At 41.9% G+C, this 25,433-nt stretch overlaps 1 protein-coding gene across 1 annotated transcript in view; it reads right to left on the bottom strand.

The window, feature by feature from the left end:
* Positions 1 to 25,080, bottom strand: part of LOC311234361 (uncharacterized protein) — a 134,051-nt gene extending 108,971 nt beyond the window's left edge. The window contains exon 1 of the mRNA XM_084321515.1: positions 24,930 to 25,080. Coding sequence (XP_084177641.1) covers positions 24,930 to 24,987 — 58 coding nt within the window. The 5' untranslated portion in view covers positions 24,988 to 25,080. The remainder of the gene's footprint in view (positions 1 to 24,929) is intronic.
* Positions 25,081 to 25,433: the final 353 nt, after the last annotated feature.

Here is a 25,433-nt window from a genome sequence, read left to right as displayed (position 1 = left end):
TACCATTCTGAGACTGAGAGCTAACGATGATTTGTTTACTTGGTAACACGGGTTTCCCCCCCCCCCCCCGCTGATGAAAATGAAAGTCATACCGTCATATACCGGGGTATTATGTCATCAAAATATGACTGTGAAAAAAAGGATACCGCCCAAGCCTAGTAGTGCAATACCCGTGGTACGCTCGGCTGAGCTCACCACTCTCTGTAGGGCCTTCTTGTCCTGTGCCGTGCTGTTTCCATACCAGGCAGTGATGTTTCCAGTCAAGATGCTCTCGACAGCTCCGGAGTAGAAGGACTGGAGTATCTTCCCAGATACTCTGAACTTCCTTAACTGTCTCAGGTGGTAGAGGCGCTGCTTCGCCTTTTTTACGACTGAGTCTATGTGTGTTGTCCATGTCAGATCCTCTGAGATGTGGACCCCCAGGTACTTAAAGCTGCTCACCCTGTCCACGGTAGCCCCGTTTATCCTCAGTGGTGTGTGTGTCTCCTGCTGTCCTCTCCTATAATCCACGATCAGCTCCTTGGTTTTACCAATGTTGAGGAGCAGGCTGTTGTGCTGGCACCAGCATTCCAGTACCTCAACCTCCTCCCGGTAGGCCTTCTCGTCGTTGTCCGAGATCAGCCCCACCACCACTGTGTTGTCCGCAAACTTCACTATGGAGTTGGAGCTGAACTTGGCCACACAGTTGTGTGTGTATAGTGAGTACAGCAGGGGGCTCAGAACACAGCCCTGGGGGGACCCGATGCTCAGGGTGATGGTGTTGGAGGTCTGACCCCCCACCCTGACCGCCTGGGGCCTTTCGCTCAGAAAGTCCAGTATCCAGGCGCTCAGAGCGGAGCTCAGACCCAGCTCGATCAGCTTGTCCACCAGTCTGGTGGGGACTATGGTGTTGAACGCTGAGCTGTAGTCAATGAACAACAGTCTCACATAGCCCCCCCTTCTGGCGGTCAAGGTGAGAGAGGGTGCTGTGCAGTACTTGGGAGACCACATCATCAGTGGACCTGTTTGGCCTGTATGCAAATTGCATAGGGTCAATATCACTGGGGAGGGAGGCACAAATGTGATCCTTGACCAGCCTCTCGAAACATTTCATGGCCACAGAGGTGAGTGCCACCGGTCTGTAGGGCTGTCTTAAATGCTTCGAAGCTTCGAACGTTCGATTCGATGGCACAAGCTTCGAACATAAAAAAAAAATCGAAGTATAAAAAAAAAAAAAAAAAAAAAAAAAAAAAAAAATCTTTTTTCAAAACATTTTTTTTTCAATTTTTTTTTTACTGCGATTTGTGTGTGTGTGTGTGTGTGTGTGTGTGTGTGTGTGTGTGTGTGTGTGTGTGTGTGTGTGTGTGTGTGTGTGTGTGTGTGTGTGTGTGTGTGTGTGTGTGTGTAAACTACCCATCCCAGTTAGGACAGCCGAATCCCGTCCAATCTTTCACCGTCGACTAAAGACTCACTCACTTCTTCAACCATTATCTGAAATGATAAAAAAAAAAAAAAAAAAAATCTAACCGTGACTAACCTTACTGTCATGCACTTGTCCTAATAAACTAACCTACACTGTAACACGCAACACTTTGATGAACATTGTTACTCAGCTGATAGAGTTGTACCCTTCTTGCTGTCTTGTCGTACAGAACTTGTAAGTCGCTTTGGATAAAAGCGTCAGCTAAATGACTAAATGTAAGTGTGTGTGTGTGTGTGTGTGTGTGTAGGTGTGTGTGTAGGTGTGTGTGTGTGTGTGTGTGCGCGCACCTTGTAGAATTCCACACATAAGAAAGAAAGATACTGGGATGAATAAACAAAATAGGAAATAAAATTGTATGCATGCAATACATAAATAAATATGAATCTCCATATATGAAATATAACATTTAGATAAGGTGCTACTGAGATGTTTTGGTGAGTTCTTTGTTTTTTTGTGGAAGTTGCCCTTCTTAAAAATGCATGAACATTCACTGATAATTGGTCTGTAGTGGAGTCTACAAGGTCTACATTGCCGGACCATGTAGAATCCGGACCTTGTAGACTGACATAATTCTGTGCATAGTTTAGTCTACACAGGCCATATTTCAAATAATCAAAATCTTACTTCATTCATCTTAAACATTCTTGATTTGGGGGATTGGTAGTTCCCATGAAATCTGAAGTTGTTCAAACGACAACAGCGATCCACCTTGAATTAAATCACACAGCCGAGTGAAACCTTGTTGGATGCGTCAGTCACGAAAGGGGCTACTTAATTAATTAATCCAACCCACTTTATTTATAGAGCACATTTAAAAACAACAACGTTTACGAAAGTGCTGTACAAGTCCCACAACATAAGATACAAAAAATTAAATTAAAAAAAATTAAAAAAAAAAAAAAATCTTTCTTTCGGAGCTTCGAATTAAAATCGAAGCTCGGCCCCGAAGCTTCGATTGCCAAAAAAAGCTTCGAAGGTCAGCCCTATCGGTCTGTAGTCATTGAGACATGTTGGGGAGGTTTTCTTTGGTACAGGGATGATGGTAGACATCTTGAAACAGGCGGGGACCACTGACTCCGCCAGGGATCGATTAAATATGGCGGTGAGCACAGGACTTAAGTATGCGTCCCGTTATTCCGTCTGGGCCAGCAGCTTTTCTGGTGTTCACCTGCATAAATGCTCTTCTCACACTGTGTACCGACAATGAGAGAGCGTCCCCGCCCCCCCACGGATGCCCCCTCCACAACAGCCAACGCGCCAGTGACTTCACTAGCCGTTGAGCTAGCGGCGCCACTGTCTGCACCAAACCGAGCGTAGAAAGAGTTGAGTTTGTCCGCGAGAGGCGTCGTCGCTCCCCATTGAGGGGGTGCTGACTTTGTAGTCAGTTATCGTCCTCAATCCCCGCCATAAGCCTCTTGTGTCATTCTGTGCCATTTGTGTCTCCATTTTGTCAGCATACGTCCGTTTTGCAAGTTTAACAGCCTTGCGCAGAGTATAGACTGTAGCCTTATACTCCTCCATGTTTCCTGACTCTCTGCCCAGGTTGTAGGTAGTGGTGCGAGATTTCAGAGCTGCTCTGATAGTACTATCCACCCACGGTTTCTGGTTTGGGAACACCCGCACCTTCTTTGTGGGGATAATACTGTCTGCAAGTGATGTTATGAAACTCACGACCGTGTCTGCGAACTCGCTGACGTCACTGGCGCTGATAGAGAGAGTATCGATCTGTTACAAAACAGTATGATAGAGAAAGTATCTACGTATCTGTTAACAGTATGATGATAGAGAGAGTATCTATCTGTTAACACAGTATGATGATATGATGATATAGAGAGTATCTATCTGTTAACAGTATGATGATAGAGAGTATCTATCTGTTAACAGTATGATGATAGAGAGTATCCATCTAAGTACAGTAGGATGATAGAGAGAGTATCTACCTAAGTACAGTAGGATGATAGAGAGAGTATCTACCTAAGTACAGTAGGATGATAGAGAGAGTATCTATCTGATACAGAACAGTATGACGGTGACCATTGGTTTGGGGTCACTGGACAAAAGTGCCAGAAATAGAAAAATACATTCTTCAGATCAAACATCTTCCCTCTATTATGCTTTGATTTTGGACATGTTACAAATGGCTCATCATCATTGACCACACGGAGCGGCACGACATGAAGAGCAAAATAGCCACTGTGTGAAGAATGACGGTCAACGATGTTGCATTTTTTTATTTGTGGAAATCCTCCCGATACCTAGTTTCTCCGAGGTATTGGGTCTGGTATCAGATAACAGTAGTAGCAGTACATCCTCGTCCCGCGGAAGGAATCTCAGCTGTCAAAAGAGTCTCTGGCCCACGACTCAAATGTCAAGACAGGAAGTTCTCCTGAAGCACTGTAACTCCAAATCCCCATTCGCTCAAATCGGGGGCTTTGCCTTCATCCTTCATCACAGCGGAATGTGCACTTTAACAAATAGCCTTTAATGATCCCGATCTGTGGGACAACAGCAACAAAAGACACTCTGTTTCCCCCACGTCCAAGGACGCCGGCTGAATTAGTGTCGGCCTGAAAGGTGAGCTCTCTCCACAGGAATGTCAAAATACAACAGTAAGTTAAGTACAGTAATATCACCGTGGTGAACCCTGCCGCACTAACTATAACTGGGGCTGAACAACAGGCCTGGCCTGTGTCTAATTCGTATCGATGTCACAGTAGTGTGAAAGATTATCCATGTTGCACACAACCGTTTCGAGAACGGGACCGGCAGTGATGTTTCAGGCACACCCAGAAATACTAGGTCCACATAGACCCTGAATGGCTGCAAGGCAGGGCTGTACGCTAAGCTTTTTCACTAGGGGCACAGATGCCCCTAAATGAAAAATTTAGGGGCACATAATCTTTTTTAGGGGCACTTTTTTTTTATAACAAAACCCATTTTTATTTTATTTCTTTCTTAATGAAAGTACTGTATATTTGTATGTCTCTAAATGTTTTGAAAAGATGAATTGAAAATGGAGGACCCTGATGTAAACAAGCCGAAAGTCTTTTTCTGGTCTTCATCCTCTAGTCTTAGCAGTTGTTGTATTGAGCTGTACTGTATTGTACCCATTCTGAAATCTGTTAATAACGTTTTCAATCAATCAATCAGACAAATGTATAGAAAAGCTTTTGTTATAACATTCTTTCATATAACAAAAGATTATATTATTGTTTAAGAAAATGTTTTAGCCCTATGCTAGACTATTATTTTAGGCATGGCAACAAATAATACAATACATTTTATAATAATAATAAAATGAATAAATAGAATATTAATAAATAAATAGGCTACACGTCTCTTTTTGTTTTACAAATTGGGCTCACCGATATGAACAATTGAACATAGGCCTCTTTACTTACTTAAAAAAAGGAAACATCAAGAAATATGTTTATGGTATTCCACCATGCCATGTGTGTTTTATTTTATAATGCTCATGATTATTGCTGAAGTCTGAGTCATACAATACTCACTGGCTTTCATAACAGACTAACTTGTCTTGCTCAAGACTTGTTTGAGTTTTAAGAGACGGCACTGTATCTCTCTCAACCAAAGCCCCATGTTCTCCAGTGTTCCCATAATATCTGTTCAGGAAGGGACAGCACTGTATCTCTCTGAACCAAAGCCCCATGTTCTCCAGTGTTCCCATAATATCTGTTCAGGAAGAGACAGCACTGTATCTCTCTCAAACAAAGCCCCATGTTCTCCACTGTTATCCCATAATATCTGTTCAGGAAGAGACAGCACTGTATCTCTCTCAAACAAAGCCCCATGTTCTCCACTGTTATCCCATAATATCTATTCAGGAAAAGACAGCACTGTATCTCTCTCAAACAAAGCCCCATGTTCTCCACTGTTATCCCATAATATCTGTTCAGGAAGAGACAGCACTGTATCTCTCTCAACCAAAGCCCCATGTTCTCCACTGGTATCCCATAATATCTGTTCAGGAAGAGACAGCACTGTATCTCTCTCAAACAAAGCCCCATGTTCTCCACTGTTATCCCATAATATCTGTTCAGGAAGAGACAGCACTGTATCTCTCTGAACCAAAGCCCCATGTTCTCCAGTGTTCCCATAATATCTGTTCAGGAAGAGACAGCACTGTATCTCTCTCAAACAAAGCCCCATGTTCTCCACTGTTATCCCATAATATCTGTTCAGGAAGAGACAGCACTGTATCTCTCTCAACCAAAGCCCCATGTTCTCCACTGTTATCCCATAATATCTGTTCATGAAGAGACAGCACTGTATCTCTCTCAAACAAAGCCCCATGTTCTCCAGTGTTATCCCATAATATCTGAGTTTGCAATGCATGTCAGGTACCACAACAGAACAATTTTGATTGACAGTCGATTCTGCCAATTACGTCACACCGCTTGCACCCACCTCTGCTGTTCTTACCACCAATCGGCAAGCGCTTATTTGTTTTTTTACTTCCAGAAAGTCTGCCATTAAAGGAAAACTCCATCATTTTGGGAAATTAGTTTATTTAACATCTTCCCTGGAGTTAGACAAGAAGATACATACTTTTTTGTCTCTGTGCGTGCATTTAGCTTTGGGAACAGTCGCTCCGTTAGCGTAGCTTAGCTTCATCACTGGAAGTGGGAGAGATCCGGAGCTTCATCACTGGAAGTGGGGGAGATCCGGAGCCTGACGTTCCCTTACACTGTATACAGTCACGAAATACACTCCAAATACAACTCCAAAACGTTCATGTAAACATGTTGTGACCCGTGTATTCACCACGTGGAGAAATAAAAAATAATTGAATTAGACAATTACGTTTTATAAGCAAATATACTCGGAACAATTTTTTGCCTAACCACTCCTCTCTGAGCGCAGCCAGTGATTTCAACGTGTTGCCGTGTTTGTTGACATTCTCATTCATTCAAAGGATCCGAACCGATTGAAGTTTATGGATACCATGACTTAAAACCTAAACTAACGTTACAACTAACCTAAAGTTAGTTTAGGTTCGTGTTAATGTTAGATAATGTACAAAATAAACGTTTTCCGCTGCTATAAACGTTGCACTTTTATTTTGAAAACCCCAGAAAGGAAGTCATTATATATGCTTTACCATCCTGATCTGTGTTAGCTCCGGTTAGCTCAGAGCGTCCGGTATAACAATACCAGCCATTGATTACTGTTTTCTAAATTGGGGAGGCTTTTAATCGTCAAGGTAAGAGGATTTTAAGTCATGGTATCCATAAACTTCAATCGGTTCGGATCTAATGAGAATGTCAACAATCACGACGACACGTTGAAATCACTGGCTGCGCTCAGAGAGGAGTGGTTAGGCAAAAAATTGTTCAGAGTATATTTGCTTATAAAACGTAATTGTCTAATTCAATTATTTTTTATTTCTCCATGTGGTGAATACACAGGTCACAACATGTTTACATGAACGTTTTGGAGTTGTATTTGGAGTGTATTGCGTGACTGTATACAGTGTAAGGGAACGTCAGGCTCCGGATCTCCCCCACTTCCAGTGATGAAGCTCCGGATCTCCCCCACTTCCAGTGAGGAAGCTAAGCTACGCTAACGGAGCGACTGTTCCCAAAGCTAAATACACGCACAGAGACAAAAAAGGTATGCATCTTCTTGTCTAACTCCAGAGAAGATGTTAAATAAGCTAATTTCCCAAAATGTTGGAGTTTTCCTTTAACACATCCTGCGCCATTCACGTTGTACGACGTGTTTCAAGTTCATGCGAATTCTGCCAATCCACGGCGTATGACGTTATTGAGATCATATTTCATTTTTTCGCCATGTTATTCATAATTCCCTCACGGAGCCTGGGCTGATGCAGTGGGAGCATGCACAACTCTGCAACGCTTCAATACTGCACCCTGGTGGATGATCGGCGAGTTGCCAAACCGGAAATGGACGAGTCAATCTCGGTGCGTCTTGGAAATGCGTCCGGCACTCTCATATTGTCGCGGGACTCAAGATACACACCGTGTATATGGATCGCTGCCATAACTCAATAATCAACATGATTTGGGCTGTTATTATTATTATACAAACCGGAAATGGATCGACTCGATCGCCGCCAAATAAGTGGGATATTTTTGCTCCAGTCTCACCGGCCAACGGTAAGAGGATGCTGACATAATTTTCAGAGCGTTTGTTTATTATTATCCATGCAAACTGCTCTGATCAATATATCACCCATACTACATAAAGCATTTACTGACTAGCACAGAATTATAAACGACCCCCCCCCCCCCCCCCCCCCCGTTCACCCGCGCATGATCAGTCATAACGTTTAGGATCATGTACAGTTGACATTTTTTATATAGCCTGTATCGCCAACAAACGGCATTTGATAATCTATATATGCGTTTATGCCTATATCTCACGTTCTAGGAATTACTGCAGAAAACGATAAAAACATATTTATATTCTAGACGGTATTTTCGTATGAACCTATGAATGAAAAAGTAAAACGCTCCTACATCCTGAACGATAGATAATCGATGTTGAATGGGCCATAGTAATGTCAATTTAGCAATACAATTTAAAAAGTTATAGCCCTGCAAAGAAGGTAAACATCTCCATAGGCTTAGACTGGTGGCAGTGATCAAACATTGATGGATACAAGCGTGGCAGGGAATGTGTTAAGCTACACGATAAATCAAAACAAAACTACAGAAGCTCACGCTAATAACGTTAGCTCCCCGCTGCCCACGAGTACCAGCGCTCCGCAGGAGGAGGACCAAACGAGGCATGATGATTTTACTGCAAAGAGCTTTTCTATACATTTGTCTAATTGAAAACTTTATTAAAGGTCCCGTGTCTTATAAATGGCCTTTTCCAGTGTTTAGCATTGTTTTATAGCAATGGGGGGTTAGTATCAATGGGTCTGTGTCTCTAATTACCATTTTGGCGGATTGCTCTAATTCAGTTGAGACAATCTCCTCCCCCAGTGAATTAGGTCATTCTGATTTGACTGTTTTGCTAACGTGAATAAGGCACTGATCTGCATAACTAACGCCCCCTCTATGGTTGTAGCGCAACCATTCGCTCAACAGCAGAGCGAGTAGAAATACCCGACACTTCCTCAGGCGGGTTTTGACAGAGAGAGGCAGAGAACGAGCGAGCGAGAGGGAGAGAGAGAGGGACAGGAGCTTCTGTCTGGGAAACAAACGCTCACGCATTTTACACACAACCTGACCGGCGTTTACACACAATCTGACCGGCGTGCGGGGAAACACTAGGGCTGACCTTCGAAGCTTTTTTTGGCAATCGAAGCTTCGGGGCCGAGCTTCGATTTTAATTCGAAGCTTCTAAAAAAAAATTAAAACTTTTTTTTTTAATATTTTTTTTTAAATATTTTTATTTTTATTTTATTTTTTATCTTATGTTGTGGGACTTGTACAGCACTTTCGTAAACTTTGTTGTTTTTAAATGTGCTCTATAAATAAAGTGGGTTGGATTAATTAATTAAGTAGCCCCTTTCGTGACTGTGACGCATCCAACAAGGTTTCACTCGGCTGTGTGATTTAATTCAAGGTCGTTTGAACAACTTCAGATTTCATGGGAACTACCAATCCCCCAAATCAAGAATGTTTAAGATGAATGAAGTAAGATTTTGATTATTTGAAATATGGCCTGTGTAGACTAAACTATGCACAGAATTATGTCAGTCTACAAGGTCCGGATTCTACATGGTCCGGCAATGTAGACCTTGTAGACTCCACTACAGACCAATTATCAGTGAATGTTCATGCATTTTTAAGAAGGGCAACTTCCACAAAAAAACAAAGAACTCACCAAAACATCTCAGTAGCACCTTATCTAAATGTTATATTTCATATATGGAGATTCATATTTATTTATGTATTGCATGCATTTCTACATTTTATTTCCTATTTTGTTTATTCATCCCAGTATCTTTCTTTCTTATGTGTGGAATTCTACAAGGCGCGCGCACACACACACACACACACCTACACACACACACACACACACACACACACACACACACACTTACATTTAGTCATTTAGCTGACGCTTTTATCCAAAGCGACTTACAAGTTCTGTACGACAAGACAGCAAGAAGGGTACAACTCTATCAGCTGAGTAACAATGTTCATCAAAGTGTTGCGTGTTACAGTGTAGGTTAGTTTATTAGGACAAGTGCATGACAGTAAGGTTAGTCACGGTTAGATTTTATTTTATTTTTTATTTTTTTTATCATTTCAGATAATGGTTGAAGAAGTGAGTCTTTAGTCGATGGCGAAAGATTGGACGGGATTCGGCTGTCCTAACTGGGATGGGTAGTTAACACACACACACATCGAAGTAAAAAAAAAAATTGAACTTTTTTTTTGCTTTTTTTTTTAAACTTCGATATTTTTTTTAATGTTCGAAGCTTGTGCCATCGAACGAAGCTTCGAAGCTTCGAAGTATTTAAGACAGCCCTAGGAAACACACGCATTTTACACACAACCTGACCGGCGTTTACACACAACCTGACTGGCGCACGGGGAAACACACACGCATTTTACACACAACCTAACCGGCGAGCGTGGAGGGTCTTCTCCCTGGGATAACTCTCATATCAGTCAAAATATCTTTGACTCCCACGCACACGCCCATATTCCGATCCGTGCAATAATATTCACAGCGATATATATTGTCATTTGAAACAAGTTACCAATGCATTGTCCCGTGGGATTATGCCCCCCGCGGCGAAATTTATTAGTATCCCCCTCAATCTTTCTACCTCTCTCTCTGTCTGCCAGTCGCAGACTGTGGGCGACTGTCACTCAAAGCGCTTATGGGCGGAGCCCAGCCCAAACAGCTTGGAATCTTGAAGTTGAAAAATGTAAATATAAAATAATGAATTAAAAAAAAAGATACTTTACAGATATTAGGGATGCCCCGATCACGTTTTTTGCCACCGATACCGATCACCGATCGTCGTGAGCCATATCGGCCGATACCGATCCGATACCGATTGTTTTTGATTAAAAAGAAATTAAAAATTATTTTATATAAAAAAAAAAAAAAAAAAAATTTATAAAATATATATATTATATAATTAGACTTGTACTTGTATTATCTGCGAGACATCGCCACCACGTTTAAGTCAAAATGCTCGCTATCTGCAAACAGCTCCACTGTCTGTGTGTACTCTAGTAGCCTCCAGCTCCAAAAAGTATTCTCCGGCGCTGCAGTGGGACCCTATTGGTAACTTACTGTGCTTTGGTCATTTCACATTCAGCAAGCCCTCAGCTCGAATACGCATTAAATCAATGTTATAAGACATTGATATCAAGAGCTATCTGTAGCTACTGCTAGCCGGCTAGATGACGTTAAGACAACTTTAGTTCAATGGGACATTTCGTTTTGAACAGTAAACTAACGTCAGCTAACGCAAGCTAACGCAAGCTAACGGAGGTATGAACATGGACTACTAGATTTTCTGGATCATTTGTTGATATCAGGAGCTATCGGTAGCTAGCCGGCTAAATACCGTTAGACAATGCCTACTAAACGTGAATAGTTGACTGGGTAATTTTGTTTAAACAGTAACGATAGCTAGGTAGCTAACGTTAGCGCAGGTCTGCACTACAGACTCGAGCAGAGGAGCCGCCTCTCAGTCCAAGTGTTTACAAACTCTACACGGGGGCGGGCGGGGCTAGGGAGGAGGAGCAGCGGCAGTTTGCAGGTTGTGTGTGTCTGAGACAGACAGCGAGTGAGAGCTTCGCTTGATCGGTTTCCGCTATCGGCGAATATGCCTCATTATCGGAATTCACAGATTGCATATTTATACTGAGTATCGGCCGATAACGATCGGTGGCCGATCGATCGGGGCATCCCTAACAGATATGTTCCATAGTAGGGCTGGGCGATATGGCCTAAATATGATATCACGATATTTTCTGACCTTTCGGCGATACACGATACGCATCACGATGTTTTTCTTTTTTTCCCCCAAACAATTCATTATGAGGCTTACCAAGACAGTATTTGAGTTTGCAAGCTAACATTAAAGACAAAATAAAATACCCATGCATTTAGCATTTTTATATTATATATTAGATTTAGATTATTGGATTATTAGATTATATATTGCATATATTTAGCAATGAGATATTATATGATTTAGATACGAAATATGATGAATTGAAAATGGGGGACCCTGATGTAAACAAGACGAAAGTCTTTCTCTGGTCTGCATCCTCCAGTCCACTGTTGACTGTTGTTGTATTGAGCTGTACTGTATTGTACCTATGCTGCAATCTGTTAATAACGTTTATATTCATTCAGTCGGCAAACAGAATCATTTTGATTGACAGTCGCGTCTGCCAATTACGTCACATCGCTTGCACCCGCCCTGCTGTTCTTAGCACCAATCGGCAAGCGCGTATTAATTTTTTACTTCCGCTATTGGAGAGCTCAATGAAAACAACAATGGCAGCGGTAGCTTGCCGCGGCCGACTTTTACCTTTTAGCTCTGCAGAATGACTAAACGACTGGAGGCATAATGATTTTACTGCAACGGATGTTATAATAAAAGCATTTCCATACATCTGTCTGATTGAAAACGTTATTAACAGACCGCAGAATGGGCACAACGGAGTCAGCACGGGCTGAGATATGAACGGCTAATGCTTGCTATATCTAGGTCGACCTCGGTCGTTGCTATGTAAATACGCTGATGTTATTGAAAGTGTAACTATATAACGTTAATGCCACAAAACGAATGCCTTTGTTATCATAAGTAGTAACTTTTGATGCAGTAGTGTGTGTGTGGGGCGGCGCTGTTCAAAAGTGTCAACGTGTGGACCAGATTGACGCAACACAAGCCTCTTGGGCAAAACATCACGATATCCACGATACGTTTAAAAAGTGTATCGTTAATGAACTGTACCCGATATTTATATAATATCGTCATATCGCCCAGCCCTATTCCATAGACTCACAGGAATTGTGTAAAGTTGCCAAAATAGTGAAAGGAATAGCAATGCATGTCCCCTTTAACCGATTGCAGAATGGGTACAATTCAGTACGGGCTCTCTGAGCAAAAGGAAGGAACTGAGAGATATGAAGAGACCAATGCTTGCTATGGTCGGGTAAATATGCTGATGTTATTGAACGTGTAACTATGTAACGTTAATGCCACAAAACAAATGACTTTGTTTTTTCTTTTTTTTATCTTTTTCCCCCTCCTTTTTCCTCAGATTTTCTCCCATCCCAATGTTAGTCATTATGCCAATTCCCAATCCCCTTCCTGGTCGCTGTGCACTTACCCCCCACAGTCTGTCTGGGAGAGTGGAGGCTATCACGTGCTTCCTCCGACACACGTCTAGCCAATCAACCGCTTCTTTTCACCTGGCAGCGCGGACTCTCACAGAGCGTGCAGGGAGCGAAATTAACTTTTTGACTCACCGGCCAGTGGCGGGTAGATGGGAAGAGTCTACCCGCCAAGCATATTTCTTACCTGCCAAAAAAATTTTGATTAAAAAAATATATATTTTATATAAAAAAAAATTTTTAAATAAAATATATATTATATAATCATACTTGTAGTTGTATTATCTGCAAGACATCGCCACCACGCAATAAGTCAAAATGCTTGCTATCTGCAAACAGCTCCACTGTCTGTATGTATACTTGAGTAGCCTCCAGCTCCAGCAAGGATTCTCCGGCCCTGCAGCTAGACCCTATATTCAGCTAGACCCTACATTCAGCATGCAAGGATTCTCCGGCGATGCAGCTGGACCCTATTTAACGTTACGGTTCTTTTGTCAAATCACATTCAACATGCCCTCAGCTAGAATACGCATTCAATCAATGTTATAAGACATTGATATCAGGAGCTATCTGTAGCTACTGCTAGCCCGGTAGATAACGTTAAGACAGTTTAGTTTACTGGGACAGATGGATCTAACGTGAGCTAGCTAAGCTAGCTAACGAGGGAATGGAGCACTCGAGTCGACTATTGCTGGAGCATTTGTTGATATCAGCAGCTATCAGTAGCTAGCCAGCTAGATACCGTTAGACAATGCCTCGTCATGTATTAAACTAAAAGTGAATAGTTGACTGGGTCATTGTTTAAACAGTAACGTTAGCTCATGGAGGTCCGATATAGACTAGAGCAGACGGAAGTAAACAAGCCAAATGAGAGCTTCCGATTAGTCATTTGCTTTCTTTCTCGTGAAACCAGTCACGTCACTCTACTGTGATTGGACCGTTGACTTGAGTGCAATGTGGGACTTGTAGTTTTTTAACGATCTCGCGGCGGAGAAAAAAAAGACGAGCGGCTATAATCTGTACTCGCACAAGAGTATCGTTATGAACTACACGTCTACACGCCACACAGCGGGCAGCCCTCTAAGTGTCATGCGCCAAAGGTAAAAACAGACCGCCCCTGGCGGGCGGCGGGCTTTAGTTTCGGTCCCTGAGAGCGTGTAACGTGTGGAAGGATCACACTACCGCCCTTAGATCCTATCCGCGCTTAGCAGGCGCCCCGACCGAACTGTAGGAGTCGCTGTTTACAACGACCCGGACCCACCCCGCCAGCTTCTCCCACCCTCTACTCTAATACTGCCAATTGTATTAGTGTGAACGGCCAGCCAAGCTGGTGACAACCCCGGAGCTGTGAGCTGGATTCGAACAGGCGAATCCAGCGTCTCTGGGGTTGGTGACGAACGCAATCTCCGCTACGCCACCTGACCGCCCAACGAATGCCTTTGTTAATCATAACGTTGATGCAGTAGCGTGGGGGGGCGGGGGTTGTGCAGTTCGCTTGACTGAAACCCCATGGTACGCTACTGAAATGTTGTTTTCAAAGTTTGAACATGTGGACTGGACAACACGTTAGCTTAACGTTACATGTAAGTAGTAGGGATGCACGATATTGATTTTTTGACACCGATACCGATAACTTTATGCTCCTCAAGACGATAACCGATATTTATTGTATTATAAAAAAAATTAATGTATATATATATATTTTTTATCAAAAAAAATTTCAACATGAAACAAAACATATCACAATACAATAATAATACATAAAAAGACTTCCCAGGACAATAACTTAACACCAACTTAAATGTGACCTAACCAGACAACAGAAACAAAAGCCAAGACAACAGTTTTGACTGATAAAGTGACTATATTTATTTTTCCAAATGAAAATTCACAATCCGTCAACAACTTGTAATACATCCAGCCTAAGACGCTCAAAGCTTTTTGTTCTTTTTTCAAAGCGGAGCCTTGAAAAAAAGGCTTTGAGTGGACACATCACCACCACAACAAGTCACCTGCGGCATCACCACCGCTATGATGGCGTTAAAAGCCTACGACGCTAGAAGCTAGAAGCTAGAAGCTGCTGTGAATCCAAAGCCAGCTACGAGTCGTTTGCTAAATTAAAGAAGTTTGACAGAAATGACCCAAGGGCTCAAGCCGCTAGCTTTTAAGCAGTCCTTGGTGGTGCAAATTAACCTGGCTACTACGGAGCAATAAGTGACTGCGTTCAACCGAGGGTTGCATAACAGCCATGGAAGGGGCTAGCTTTGCTTAGCTCCTCGCGTCGTCGTAGGCTTCTAAGTTAACACAATAACACACCGTCGTAGCGGTGGTGATGCCGCAGGTGACCCGTCAGGCTGGATGTATTACAAGTTGTTGCCCTTTTCCCTCCTTGTGGAACTTCTGCATTGCATTTATTACAAATAGCAAGCAAACTTTTTCCTCTGAAATTCCGAGTACCGACGCGGCAATCTTTGTTTTAACGTCCGCGCCGATTCAGAAACTTACGTGGCTACGTCACAGCCAAGAAAGGGAGCGCTGGATTTGTGTAAACGCCCTGTTCCTAAACCACACGCTGTCAGTCCTACCACAGTACTGGCAAAACGGGATGAGCCTACAGTCAAAACAAACGCACTTCATTCCAATTCACCCACACGGAATTTTTTTTTACCAAAAGATATATTATATTATCGGAGCTATTAATAACGTTATCGGGTTTATCGGGATGACGTCATAATTGCTGATATCGGCCCGATAATTATCGGCCCGATAATTATCGTGCATCCCTAGTAAGTAGTAGAACGAATAATCTAATTCAGATTCAGGGTATGGTCACCCAGGTTCTGAATTAATTTAGGAGTGAAATGCGAATGAAAGGGTTGAAATCAGTACTCGCAACGCAAGGGTGCCCCCAAATATTTTTTTCTATTCGCACAGGCTATTTTTAGGAGCAATATGCGATACCCTCATCGCACAGTACCTGCAAGGAGATCGACCGTTAACCCTTTCACCGCACTACAAAGGGTTAACCTTTCACTACCACACTACAGAAGGTTAACCCTTTCACTACCACACTACAGAAGGTTAACATTTCACTGCCACACTACAGAAGGTTAACCCTTTCACTGCCACACTACAGAAGGTTAACCCTTTCACTACCACACTACAGAAGTCAAGTTTCTTTATTAGTTGTCATACAGAAGTACAGAATTGGTAACCTTTCACTACCACACTACAGAAGTTTAACAGTTACACTACAGAAGGTTAACCCTTTCACTACTAGGGATGGGAATCGAAAACCGGTTCCCGTTGGGAACCGGTTCCTAATTGGCCGATGCCTGGAACCGTGTGCCTCCCGTGACTTTCGATTCCCTTATCGCTGCCAGGTTTTCAAAACAACGTTAGCGTTAGCATGTAGCCATGGCAGACTTATTTGATTCCTTAAGGGCTCGAAATTGCCTGGATTTTGGTAATATGCTCCCGAAATGCTCCCGCTGTTTGGCTACTTCTATGTGCAGTGAAAACTACTTGAATGCTTTAGAACCTAGCCATTGATTTAGGTCAGGGTGAGCTAAAATTAGCCGCGGAGCTAACTCTATTTAACGTGAGCTAACGCTATTTAATCAAGCTCACAAAGAGAGATAAACAGCTGACAGCGGATAGTACAGGTACAAATACAATAAAGCAGCAGGTGGGGGCTGTTGTGTAAACCTTGTACTCTTTAGTTCACATATAATAAGAGCCGCAGTGTTTGTGTACAAGTCTACACTGTAAGCCATGGTGGTGCAACATACAAATGTGTCCGTGTAGCAACACAAGCCAATACTATAGGACAGGGGCCCGGGGAGGGAGCTCTGTCTCTGTGCGTGTGTGTGTGTGTGTGTGTGTGTGTGACAGAAGTCGGAGGAATAACGACCTGTTATTTAATAGATTAAATTAGTTTAAGAATAAAAAAATAAATACATTTTAAGAGAATCTCAAATACATTATTTTATTTAAGTGTAGGCTATAGTTAATGTTTTATTTTTTACAGTTTTTGTATTTTTCTGACATGGGGGCTCAACAATAAATGACAATCAGAAATGTCAAGTTGCATGTTGTTATTCTAACCAGCTTAGACCCCTACGCTCTGCATCTTCTGGCCGCCTCAGACCTACTCCTATCCAAGCTCCGGGAGGGTCATCAAAGAGAAGTCGCCTATTCTCAGTCCTTGCCCCACAATGGTGGAATGAACTACCCACCCCAGTTAGGACAGCCGAATCACGTCCAATCTTTCGCCGTCGACTAAAGACGCACTTCTTCAACCATTATCTGAATAAAAAAATATATATCTAACCCTAACTAACCGTACTGTCATGCACTTGTCCTAATAAACTAACCTACACTGTAGCACTCAACACTTTGATGAACATTGTTGCTCAGCTGATAGAGTTGTGCCCTTCCTGATGGCTTGTCGTACAGAACTTGTAAGTCGCTTTGGATAAAAGCGTCAGCTAAATGACTAAATGTAAATGTAGTTCTGTTGCATTTCCAATTTATTTATGTAAATTATAAATTGAGCAGGTATCGATAAGGGTATCGATAAAGAATCGAATCGATAAGCAGAATCGATAATGGAATCGTATCGATAAAATCCTATCAATTCCCATCCCTATTCACTACCACACTACAAAAGGTTAACCCTTTCACTGCCACACTACAAAGGGTTAACCCTTTCACTACCACACTACAGAAGGTTAACCTTTCACTACCACATTACAGAAGGTTAACAGAAGGTTAACCTTTCACTGCCACACTACAAAAAGGTTAACCCTTTCACTACCACACTACAAAGGGTTAAACCTCACTACCACACTACAGAGAGTTAACCTGTCATTACGGCTGTCTTAAATACTTCGAAGCTTCGAAGCTTCGTTCGATGGCACAAGCTTCGAACATAAAAAAAAAATCGAAGTAAAAAAAAATTGAAAAAAAAATTGATTTTTTTTTTTTTTTTTAACTTCGATTTTTTTTTAGTATTTAGTATTTTTAGTATTTAAGACAGCCGCTTTGTGTGTGTGCGTGTGCGTGTGCGTGTGCGTGTGCGTGTGTGTGTGTGTGAGAACTACCCATCCCAGTTAGGACAGCCGAATCCCGTCCAATCTTTCGCCGTCGACTAAAGACTCACTTCTTCAACCATTATCTGAAATGATTAAAAAAAAAAGAAAAAAAAAAGAAAATCTAACCGTGACTAACCTTACTGTCATGCACTTGTCCTAATAAACTAACCTACACTGTAACACGCAACACTTTGATAAACATTGTTACTCAGCTGATAAGAGTTGTACCCTTCTTGCTGTCTTGTCGTACAGAATTTGTAAGTCGCTTTGGATAAAAGCGTCAGCTAAATGACTAAATGTAAGTGTGTGTGTGTGTGTGTGTGTGTGTGTGTGTGTGTGTGTGTGTGTGTGTGTGTGTGTGTGTGTGTGTGTGTGTGTGTGTGTGTGTGTGTGTGTGTGTGTGTGTGTGTGTGTGTGCGCGCATGGGGCCATTGGGTGGGGCCGGGGGACAAATACACTGGAGGAAAGTAACCCAGCTCAGCACTGCCCAAATTATATCATCACTATTGCCTGTTTGAAGGATATCATCCTCAAATACATATACACCTACATGCCTTGTAGAATTCCACACATAAGAAAGAAAGATACTGGGATGAATAAACAAAATAGGAAATAAAATTTAGATAAGGTGCTACTGAGATGTTTTGGTGAGTTCTTTGTTTTTTTGTGGAAGTTGCCCTTCTTAAAAATGCATGAACATTCACTGATAATTGGTCTGTAGTGGAGTCTACAAGGTCTACATTGCCGGACCATGTAGAATCCGGACCTTGTAGACTCACATAATTCTGTGCATAGTTTAGTCTACACAGGCCATATTTCAAATAATCAAAATCTTACTTCATTCATCTTAAACATTCTCGATTTGGGGGATTGGTAGTTCCCATGAAATCTGAAGTTGTTCAAACGACAACAGCGATCCACCTTGAATTAAATCACACAGCCGAGTGAAACCTTGTTGGCTCAGTCACGAAAGGGGCTACTTAATTAATTAATCAAACCCACTTTATTTATAGAGCACATTTAAAAACAACAAAGTTTATGAAAGTGCTGTACAAGTCCCACAACATAAGATAAAAAATAAAATAAAATAGGAAAAAAAAAGAAGAAAAAAAAAATTTTTTTTTCGAAGCTTCGAATTAAAATCGAAGCTCGGCCCCGAAGCTTCGATTGCCAAAAAAAACTTTGAAGGTCAGCCCTAATTACCACACTACAGAAGGTTAACCTTTCACTACCACACTACAGCAGGTTAACCCTTTCACTGCCACACTACAAAGGGTTAACCCTTTCACTACCACACAACAAAGTGTTAACAATCTCACTACCACACTGACACTACAGAAGGTTAACCTTTCATTACCACACTAGCGTTAACCTTCTGTAGTGTGGTAGTGAAAGGTTAACCTTCTGTAGTGAAAGGGTTAACCTTCTTGTGTGGTAGTGAAAGGATTAATGGGAAATCCAATAGGAGATGGCGCCGGTGTTTCACTTACATACAGGTAAGCCTATATTGTATCCCAAGAATGTGAGTGATTGTGAACACTGATCTTTCCACGAACCGGTGGTGAAATGAGACACATTTTGTACAGTGACATAACCTGGCTAATAACTGTGTATAATTAAAGGAACACAACAACATTATGGGGAAATGCGGAGTCAGACAATAAGATGGATACCGATTTCTCTCTGCAATCAGTGGAAAGCTATCCGGCTGCAAGCTAGCCTAGCTTAGCACAAATTAATGGAAGAGGATACAGACCACTAGCCTAGCTTAGAATTTCGGGAGATGTGTTTTTGGCCAACAGCTAGACTAATGGTCCGTATCCGCTTCCATTCATTTGGCTAGCTTGCAGCTGTAAAGCTTTCTACTGAACGCAGACAGAGGAAATTGGTATCCATCTTCTCGTCTGACGTTGGAGAAGACGATAAGCACATTTCCATAATGTTGGCATGTTCCTTTAAGCCCCCTCATGGAGCAGGGACAGGGACAGGGCTGTGAGATACAGTGTCTGTGAAAGGATTCCAGTCTGGGCAAAGGCAGCAGACACCAAGCATTCTAAGAATTAGGCTACCTTGTAAACACCACTACTCAACATGGCACAACACATTTAGGGAGAGAAGCATAAAGCAGAACTGCCACAAGGAGGAAGCACCATACAGACAGAACTTGAACACTACAACGATAATAACACTTATTGAGTGTTGATACTAAGTCAGGACTACACTTTAAGTGGGCCGATCAGTAAATATGGTATTGAATCTTTGGTATGTAGAAGCATGGTAATGGTTAATTGGATATGGATTAGGGTACATCTCTATAATTTTTGTCCAATGACTCAAAACTAAATGTCTAAATTTAGCCTATACTATTCATTAAAGGAACACGCCAACATTAGGGGAAATGCGCTTACCGTCTTCTCCAGTCAGACAAGATGATAGATACCAATCTCCTCTCAGTAGAAAACTATCCGCCTGCAAGCTTAGCACAAATGAATAAACTAATATACAGACCAGCCGGCCTAGCTGGTAGCCAAAAGCACCTCTCTTCCGGTGTTTTAAGCTAGGCTAGTGGTCTGTATCCGCTTCCATTTGTTTGTGCTAAGCTAGGCTAGCTTGCAGCCGGATAGCCTTTCTGCTGAACACAAGAGAGGAAATTGCTATCCATCTTCTGGAGAAGACGGTAAGCGCATTTCCCATAATGTTGGCGTGTTCCTTTAGGGCCCGCGTCCACCTAGCGCATATTTAGGACCGCACGCGTCTGTTTTCAATGTATTACAATGGGGAGGGAGCGCATGCGGCCGCCTCTAGGAAGTGCGCTGCCCTCGGCGTCTTTTCTCAGCGTTTTTGTGCGGACGAAAGTTGAAACTTTCTGAACTTTCAGAGCGATGCGCTGAGCGCATATTCAAACAACCAATCACAGCCAGTCATCTACCACTCTGTTTGTAACCTGACACCGGAGCTGCCTGCCTGTCTGGCTGTCTCCCACAGACCATTGAGATTCGCGACAAAACTAATAATAATAACTACACGAATACACTACTAAAAAGCTAATAAAAAGCAAAGGGCGAACTGTGGTGTCAGGCAATAACTATATATATAATTAATATACAATAAAGTTATTCAAATATGCTATAATATGTGCAAAACCGCGGCATGGCTGTAGATTTCTTTCTGTCATGCGCGTCAAGCCAGCTCTGCCGGCGCACTCCCAGCATGTTTCACGGAGAAATATGCGCTAGGTGGACGCGGGCCCTTAATGAACAGTATAGGCTAAATTTAGACATTTTGTTTCATTGGACAAAAATGATAAGAGATATAGTATACCCTAATCCATATCCATTACCATTAGAGACAACCACTATGTGTCGTCTACATACCAAAGATGCAGAAAATCAAGTCATTCTGATCTGGCTTCTAATGCGTTACACATGGCTCTTCTAGTTATTATCAGATTGTGTTACTAATCTGCAATACGGCCCTACTCCTGTTATTTTAGGCTGATGTTGGCCTCCAACAAGAAGGGCTACAACAACAGTATCCAAAACACATGGACGTGTGTTCACAATCAAAAACCGGTTAGCACGTCACAGCAATTCCATCTTGTACCTATTGCATAAATAATACTTCCATCCCCCCGGGCAGGAAATCAAACTGCTCAAAGATAAATATAGGCAGGTTGCGCACTAACTGGGGTTTCTGTATACAGGCCAGAAGCCGTTGGCAGGGCCTAACAAAAATAATGGTTTGGTTCCGGTTGCCGACCGACCCTGCCGATTTAGGTGCGACCCAATTTATTTAAAAAAAAAAAAATTGTTTTTTTTAATTACAATAAAGTTTCATACAAATCTTAGTCAAACCTTTAGTATTATGGATATTAAACATGCTGGCAGAGTACATGCATCCATGTTGTTGTGAACATTTTAATTAAATAAAGAAATTCCCTATCCATAGTCGCCGTGGGAAAAAATTTAATAAAAAATTTAATAAAATAAATTCCCTACCTACCCAACTGACAACCAACAGGAACCAAACAATATTTTTTGTTATGCCCAGTGGCTTTTCCTTTTTTTTTTTTTTTAATTAGTTACTATTTCCGATAGACAAGGAATTTTCATTTCCGGGGGAATTGAAAGGGGTTCCGACCCTCAGGTTAGACAGGTTTAGCCTGGCTGACCTCACTTAGCGTTGAACATACAGTAGTGTATTATTCTTCGGGGGGGGGGGGCATTGTATTGGTAATAGCTGGAGGCTGTACAAAAGCAAATAGGAATATTAAAAGAACAGATAACAAAAGAAGCAGAAACAAACAGGTAGAGACACGTTTAGGTGCAGAATTCCTACACAGGCCTACATATTAGATTAAAATGTATTGTCATCATACAGCACAAGTACTGTACAACGAAAAGAAGCTTGGCATCCAACCAGAGTGCAAATGTAACAGTAAAGTGCAATAGTAATATACAATGTACAGGTGATTCAACTGGGTATAATAAGACATATTAGTACTACTGAGTAATAGTGCTAATCAGATGTGTACAGTTGTAGTATCAATATGTACAGTGATACAGATATAAAGACACTATGTAGTCATACTGGCCAGCAGAGTAACTAGTACGAGTAGGTAAGGGATATGTACAGATATAGAATCTACAGGTAGGCTATGTAAAAAGGGTTATATGTACAGACAGGTGTGGAGATATATATGTAACGGATGGTATCGTGAAGCGCAGTCAAGAAGGGCTGGGGTGAGTAGCGGTGCCAGGATGGTATCGTGAAGCGCAGTCAAGAAGGGCTGGGGTGAGTAGCGGTGCCAGGATGGTATCGTGAAGCGCAGTCAAGAAGGGCTGGGGTGAGTAGCGGTGCCAGGATGGTATCGTGAAGCGCAGTCAAGAAGGGCTGGGGTGAGTAGCGGTGCCAGGATGGTATCGTGAAGCGCAGTCAAGAAGGGCTGGGGTGAGTAGCGGTGCCAGGATGGTATCGTGAAGCGCAGTCAAGAAGGGCTGGGGTGAGTAGCGGTGCTATGGGTTAAACTCACTCTCTCATCCTCAAAAGACACATAGACACGGACACGGTACAAAGAAGTGAATTCACCTCTTGGTATAGCGGTCTGTGCTGTTGCATGCGGCGTGGGAGACCCGGGTTCGAAACTCCCTCGGGGCATCAAAGTTTGAGGTGACGTTGTCACAACCGTTACATATATATATATATATATATATATATATATATATATATATATATATATAAGAATAAATCTATTATTTTACATACTTATGATAAATGTGTGATATACGTAAGAGATAGGCTACATGTGTACAAGAATAATAGAGTAGCCATGCAGAATACATGCTTGTGACAACTCCCCAGGTTTACTGATGGGGCTGGTTTACATAATGAGAGAGAAAGCGTAGCAATTAGCCTACATACCAAGCCCAACCGCTGTCCGTGTGTGCCACGCAAAGAAGCTGTGATGACCCGTTAGATACACTTGTTGTCACAACACTTGTTACCATACAGCACTGTCATCAATATCAAAAGCAACACGTGGTTGAAAAGTGATGTGAATGCACTGCAGCCATTGAAGTGGTGTAAATACTTGACTTAAGTAGTCTTTAGTTGACTCACTTAAGTCGCTAACCTCGTCTCCACAAAAGAGCCACACAGAACATACAAATAGCCCGAGATTACCCGTGTTGTGGTGGCGTAGGGGGAAAAATACCCATCTGTAATATTCTCAAATAGCCTAATCCCATTATATTATGTGGGTAGGCCTTTTGCAAACCGGCTGATGCATATAGTTGGGGAACACTTTTTAACTCTACACACCATATTTAATCTATGTATCACTAAAGATTTGCACTACATCAGTGCATTTACATACATACATACATTTATGATGAATTGAAAATGGGGGGGGACCCTGATGTAAACAAGACGAAAGTCTTTCTCTGGTCTGCATCCCCTTAACAATTGTATGTATTGAGCCATACTGTATTGTACCCATTCTGCAATCTGTTAATAAAGTTTTCAATCAATCAATCCTCCCTACCTCATTCTTGCATTTGGGTTCATTCCACTTCATTTTGTACGTTTGTATATTTTTGTATAGTGTTTGGTCTTTATTCTTTTAACTTTGTTTTACTGTATGCAGCACAATCTCATGGGGCTCATATACAGAACCAATCATTTCACTGTAATGTAGTACATGTGCCTTATCATGCGAGTGACAAATAAAACAAAACTTGAAACTTGAATAGCCGGGTACATCATAGCGGAGACATTCCTCATAATACATTCTTCCATGTCAGTGTTAAGATACAGATTGATTGATTGAAAACTTTATTAACAGATTGCAGAATGGGTACAGTAGTAGTACAGCTCAATACACACAATTGTTAAGGTGATGCAGACCAGAGAAAGACTTTCGTCTTGTTTACATCAGGGTCCCCCCCGTTTTCAATGCATCAGGAAAATTGGATTGGAAAATTTACAGGATATGTCCTGTAAAAGAAAAACAACAGACACTGGCTCTCTTATGATGTTGACAATAAACTTTTTCAAACTTTGAAAAAGGTTGTTTTAGATACACGCTGGTGTGTGTTAAACTAATGATTAGTTCGCCTGTCTTGTGCCAACACCTCGAAGAGCAGCGGTCAGCAGGGAGGGTGGATATTTCTATGCATATTTTTGTACAAGTTTTAGTTTATAAAAACAGGGGAAGTTCTTGGTAAGCCTCTCTAGGCTTCTAACTTCTCCTTCACAATCGTTATAACTTATTGTGTATCGTTTTTACTTCTGTTTAACTGTGTTAATAAACAAACAAACAAACAAACAGTGCAACATTGTAGCCGATCGATCACCAAGTGTTTCATTGTTTCAATTCACTTTGAACGCAACAATCAACGGAAACCTAACGGAGTAGCGAGTAACAACAAAACAATAGCACAACAATTATTTTCCAGCCTGCATTATTGGTTATTATTATTATGCGGAATCATTGTGACTTTTTGTGTGGACCGGGATGAAAGTTTTTCAAAGTTGAAGAGAAAAGTAAAGTTTCTTACCGCTCCCGAGTCCCAAGAGCCTGCAGATATCCCTGGTGAACTTCATGAGTGCAACCATCCAGCATTATATTCACTCAAATATCCACAATTAAAAAAATGTGTGCATTCGTATTAACACGTTTGTAACATGGGGGACAACAATCGGTATCGAATCTACGGGAATCTTGGTGGTTTTTTTAGTCCGCTTCCTGAGCGTCAGGCGTCGCCATTGGAACCACCACCCTTACTATAGCGTCTTAAAGGCACAGTCCGCAGCGAGCAGCCACAGAGGAGTAGGGGATATCTGCAGAGCCGCAAGCCCTGGGCGTCTGGGCGGGGTTTCGGGGCTTGTACTCGGTTTGAGGCGGGTCTTCGGGGCGTGTACTCGGTTTGATTGATTCAAGTTTCAAGTTTCTTTAATAGTTGTCATACAGAAGTACAGAATACTTTTATACAAAATGCTTCTTACTGTTGCGCTCCAGAGACTGTGCAAGACAAGATAAGTATGAAATAAAATAACATAGT

The sequence above is a fragment of the Notolepis coatsorum genome (genome assembly GCF_963971535.1).
Source record: "Notolepis coatsorum genome assembly, chromosome: 9".
NCBI classification, from domain to species: domain Eukaryota; kingdom Metazoa; phylum Chordata; class Actinopteri; order Aulopiformes; family Paralepididae; genus Notolepis; species Notolepis coatsorum.
The sequence above is the reverse complement of the archived record's forward strand: the minus strand, read 5'-3'. Positions and strand labels throughout refer to the sequence as shown.